This window comes from Myotis davidii, unplaced genomic scaffold, assembly GCF_000327345.1.
Source record: "Myotis davidii unplaced genomic scaffold, ASM32734v1 scaffold1097, whole genome shotgun sequence".
Classification (NCBI taxonomy): Eukaryota; Metazoa; Chordata; class Mammalia; order Chiroptera; family Vespertilionidae; genus Myotis; species Myotis davidii.
In genome coordinates this window covers 56,280-61,243 of record NW_006288117.1, presented here as the reverse complement: position 1 = coordinate 61,243, position 4,964 = coordinate 56,280, and the positions used below count along the sequence as shown (strand labels likewise).

The following is a 4,964-nucleotide window of genomic DNA, read 5'->3' as shown; positions in this document are numbered from 1 at the left end:
TAAATGTGTTCACAGGCCCTTTAAGGAGGAACAGCTGGGACTCCAGAAATCCTCTGTCTCACTCAACCACAATCATCACAGGTTTTTACAACCAAAAGTTATGGGGATTTCTCTTCCCAGCACTGTAACCCTGGGCTGGGGGTTCTGGGACCCCTCACAACTGAGGGAGGATCTTCACAACCAAGTATCCCCGCCCCCCGCCCCAGTGTTTAACTACCACACATGGGTATGGGACCACCCCATTTTCCTCCCCACGTGTCTATCAGTCTCTATGTGGCTTCTGTGTATACTCGGTTATAAAACTTCTGTTGGGCTCCATTTCAGGCAGTTCTGAATGGTGGATGTTCTGTAGTTTACTTGTAATTTGATGTGGTTGTGGGAGGTTCCAATTATCATGCTTACTTACACAACCATCTTGACCAGATGTCTCTATTCTCATGCATGTAAAGTTTTCAATTCCAGGCTCTCTGTCTTGTATTCTACAAAATTTCCTCAATGTTGTCTTCCAATTTTGTTATTGTATCTTCAGCTGTATCTTCTCCTGGGTGAAAACAAAATATTTGAGAGTGTTAAATCAAATCACGTTTGTATTTTTATTCCATTTTACCACTATATTGTTTAAGTAATGCTTTTCCAAAATTCTCTACACTTTTATCATATAAGCCCTGGGGTTGTTCCAATAATTCAATTTTCCTGCCCTGACCTGGGGGTGAAGACCAAGGCTTCATTGTCTCTGACATTTCAACAATCTTTGATTAAAATGCATTTCTTATATTCCTAGTCTTCCGTTGTCTCATATATGATTACCTGCATTAAAGAGTCTGGAGGCAGCCTTTCTTGGGATTATTTTTCATAATTAGAGTACTTGTTGACATCTATTCCTTGTAGATGCTCACACCTGATTCTCCATAGAGAGTTACTCCCAGGGCTCACCTGATGTTGGAATCTGAAGGGGATGGAGAGTTGTAGCATCCACTCTCCCAAACTCAGCTTTTGACTGTGATGTGCCCAGCAGGGATGGCTGCAATGTGAGCCTCACACTCACACCTGGACAGACGCTCCTGTTGGACTAGGCTGGATTGAACTTGTTACACACACACACATACACACACACACATGCACTCACACACACACACATGCACTCACACACACACACAGGGTTCAGTGCTGATCCTGGCTAGGTCAGTGCATAGAGATGCCTCAATGCTCATCCTCAAGCATGAGAAATGGGGCAACCCACCTATCACCTTCTGCCTGATTCCCTCCCTGCTTTTGACAACCCTGTTGTCCCTCTCCTGTCCACACGGAGGTGGAGAACTTCTCATAGAGGACCACTTATGGTCACCAGTGGCCTCTCGCTTTGATCCATTTTATTTGTTGTGGTTCCCCCTCTGTTTGGGGAACTCTCATTTCTCTTCTGCTGTGTTGACTGTGGCTGCATCTTTTAGAAATATTATTTCTCAGTAGTAGGAACAGATGAGGGCTCTTGAGTGGACACACCCATCCCTCATTTGACTGTGAAGTGAGACACATTGATCCTCTTATGTGTAACCAGGTCTGCAAATTATCAAGGACTGATCCCTCCCACTTCCCAGACACCACCGATCCTATAACACTCTGAGAATTTGGCTTTATGCCTACGTGCTTCACACCAGGAATCCGAAGTGCACACATTGGCTAGTACTGTTCAAGGTTACGCAGACCAGGAATGATAGTGAAATATTTAAATATGAGCTTTGTCCCCAACATCAGAGCACTGGACCCCTTATTGAGCCCAAAAGCTGAAGAGAGGAGGACAGGATGAGGGGACAGCTCTGCTTAAGGAACAAGGATCACTGTGGAGGCAGGAATGAGCCATACCTTATTTCCAGGAAACTGGGGTGGATGCCATTGCAAGAAAAAGGAGAAGTCCTTGTAGGGGGTGTGATAGAGAGAAAGCTATAATCTGGGGCCATAGAAGGGACCTGTTTCCTTCCTGTATTTCTTCTGTGTTTCCACTCAGTGCTCACTATCACAGGGACATCGCCCTGAGCTGTGCAGTGAGAGGGTGAGTGTGTCTCTGCTGATCTGAGCTCTGCAGGCCACAGGGACCCGCGTCTTCCTGAAGTGTCTCCAGGCCCCGGTGGCACTGTCCATGGTGAGGACCACAGGGAGGTGCTGATGGATGGGCTGAGGAGGGAGGAGCACCCCGTGGGGAGGCTCTAACAGGGAAGGACGTGCCCTGGGTCACCTCACCTGCAAGCGGCATCTCAGGAGAAAGGCTCTGGGTCTATTTCCTGCTTCCCCATGAAAATGAGAGCCAGGCTGCTAGAGAGAGGCTGTGCCCTTGCCTGTAGGCAAGTGGCATGACAACCCTATGACAGGCAGGGCCAGCCTCCAACTGACCACCACCCGTGCGTCTGTCTGTCCACCCTACTACCACCGTGGCCTCCTCCATCTGTTCAGCTGAGGCCTCCGGGAGAAGACGCCATGACCCCCACCGTCACGGCCCTGCTCTGCCTCGGTGAGATGGGAAGGGGGAGGGGACCCTGGTCTGTCAGGACCCCCGGACCCAGGAGCTTCATGGGAGGAGGGTGCTGCTCAGGGTTCAGGGCAAATCTCTCACAGGGACTCTCTTCCAGGGCTGAGTGTGGACCTCAGGACCCCAGTGCAGGCAGGTGAGTCTCCCCAGGATTCCCAGGTTCCTCTCACTGGGGACAAGGGGTTACAACCTGTGCATCTGGGGATGGAGAACAGTGGTTCTAGGTTAATGGATGTGGGGCATCTTAGAAATGTGGGGGTGAGTAATGCCTTCTAAGCCAGCCTCTGGTTTCCTTCCAGGGCCCCTCCCCAAACCTACTGTCTGGGCTGAGCCAGACCCTGTGATACCCTCGGGGAACCCCATGACCATCTGGTGTCAGGGGACCCTGAAGGGCCAAGAGTTCTATCTGTATAAAGCGGGAAGCCCAGCACCATGGAAAAGAGAGAAGCCACAGGAACCTGGAGACAAGGCCAATTTCTCCATCTCATACATGACAGAGCGTGATGCAGGGATATATCACTGTTACTATTACAGTCCTTCGGGCTGGTCAGAGAGCAGTGACCCCCTGGAGCTGGTGGTGACAGGTGAGAGGACACTCAGGGGTCCCAGCCTCAGGCTCTGCCCTCAGGAAGGGGGTCTGCTCTCAGGGTGTCTCCTTCTCAGAGCCCTGCCCTGGGAACATGAGGGAGGTGTGAGCCCATTTAACATGCAGCCTCCTCCTCTCCTAGGAGCCCACAGCAAACCCAGCCTCTCAGCCCTGCCCAGCCCTGTCTTGACCTCAGGAGGGAACGTGACCCTCCAGTGTGGCTCAGGGCAGGGATTTGACAGGTTCATTCTGACTAAGGAAGGAGATCACAGGCTCTCCTGGGCCCTGGACTCACAGACACAGCACAGTGGGCAGTCCCAGGCCATGTTCCCTGTGGGCCCCGTGACCCCCAGCCACAGGTGGAGGTTCAGATGCTATGGCTGCTACAGGAACAGACCACAGGTGTGGTCACAACCCAGTGAAATCCTGGAGCTGCTGGTACCAAGTGAGTCCCATATTGCCCCATCCATGGATTTAGGCTCCAGAGACATTATTGGCATCTTTGCTGGGAGGAGACCCCCCTGTGAGTGGGTGAGGGGGAAAGTACAGGGGCCACTGGGTCAAAGACACAGAGAGAGACAGTGAGTCCTGGGTGCCAGGACAGGAGAAGGGGGTTTATGGGAGGAGAAGCCCAAGCTCCTACCCAAGGGGGCACCAGGGCCCTGTGGGTGGGGATGGATCCAGAAGAGACTCAGAGTCCACCCCTCACTCTGCCCTTCACCCAGCCCCCAGCTGTCCCTGCTGTGTTGGGGGCGGATAATGAGGAAGGACCCTCAGCTCCAGATGAGATGTGGACAGGCCCCTGCAGAGGAGGAGCCCAGAGCATGAAGCTGGTATCCTCCTGGGGGGTCGGGGCGAGGGCAATGTGAGAATAGCACAGGAAATCCGCAGTCCTGGGTCCCAGTCCCAGACCGGCCCCATCAAGGCTGGGTGACATGGGGCACATGATAAATCTCTCTGAGCCTCAGTGAAGTGGGTGGAGGGGTGAGCAATCCCTGGTGCATGACTGCTGTGAGGTGAGAGGAGATGAGTGACAGACCCCAGCATGTGCCTCACACAAAGTAGGTGCTCAATAAATGGCATCCTTTCCTCATTCATGACATCATGAGGGGCTAAGCACTCCCCGGGACCTTTAATGTCTGATTCCTTTCCAGGAGATGTCCCCAAACCCTCCATCTGGGCTGACCCGGGTCCCATTGTCACCAACGGGAGCCCTGTGACCATCTGGTGTCAGGGGTCTCTGCAGGCTAGTGCCTACCTTCTGTATCAAGAGAGCGGCTCTGAGCCCTTGGATACAAGGATCCCACAGGACTCCAGCAACAAGGCCAGTTTCCTCATTGGAGCCACTACTTCACACAACCCAGGCCTGTACCAGTGTGCATATTACACCACTGGGAACATACTCTCAGAGCGGAGTGACCCCCTGCTCCTGGTGGTGACAGGTAAGGGAGACACTGGGTCCCCTCCCCACTGTGGGCTCCAGGTCACAGGCAGAGGGAATAAAGTGTGGCCTCAGGGGACCTCACCCCTCACAAAACACACCTGGGGCATGAGCATGACAGTCCCTTTAACACAGACCCTTTCTCCTCCCTCAGGAGTGGGTGGTGCACCCTCCCTCTCAGCCCAGCCAAGCCCTGTGGTGGCCTCAGGAGGGAAGGTGTCCCTCTCCTGTAGCTCATGGGTCTCACGGGGCCCTTACCATCTGCTGAAGGAGGGAGAGGGTGAGAAAGGTGTTAAAAGGAGATAAAAGACACCCCACCCCCTCAGGGGGACTGAGAGGAGCAGGGACAGGGTCACAGACAGAGTCTCTGGAGAAGGACAAGGTCCTTCAGGTCATGGTCACGGACGTGAGGGAAA

At 53.1% G+C, this 4,964-nt stretch overlaps 1 protein-coding gene across 1 annotated transcript; it reads left to right on the top strand.

The window, feature by feature from the left end:
* Positions 1 to 2,381: 2,381 nt before the first annotated feature.
* LOC102761385 (leukocyte immunoglobulin-like receptor subfamily A member 6) lies at positions 2,382 to 4,327 on the top strand. Its single transcript, XM_015561445.1, has 6 exons — positions 2,382 to 2,503; positions 2,622 to 2,657; positions 2,821 to 3,105; positions 3,250 to 3,545; positions 3,833 to 3,940; positions 4,262 to 4,327. The coding sequence occupies exons 1-6, from the start codon at positions 2,470 to 2,472 to the stop codon at positions 4,325 to 4,327; spliced, it is 825 nt and encodes a 274-aa protein (XP_015416931.1). The 5' UTR covers positions 2,382 to 2,469.
* Positions 4,328 to 4,964: the final 637 nt, after the last annotated feature.

Bases quoted from the DNA above. Each gene is read 5' to 3' on its own strand.
- LOC102761385 (XM_015561445.1), top strand. From the start codon at position 2,470: ATGACCCCCACCGTCACGGCCCTGCTCTGCCTCG. The intron at 3,106-3,249 runs GTGAGAGGACAC...CTCCTCTCCTAG, and splicing joins CCTGGAGCTGGTGGTGACAG to GAGCCCACAGCAAACCCAGC. The intron at 3,546-3,832 runs GTACCAAGTGAG...CCCTTCACCCAG, and splicing joins GTGAAATCCTGGAGCTGCTG to CCCCCAGCTGTCCCTGCTGT.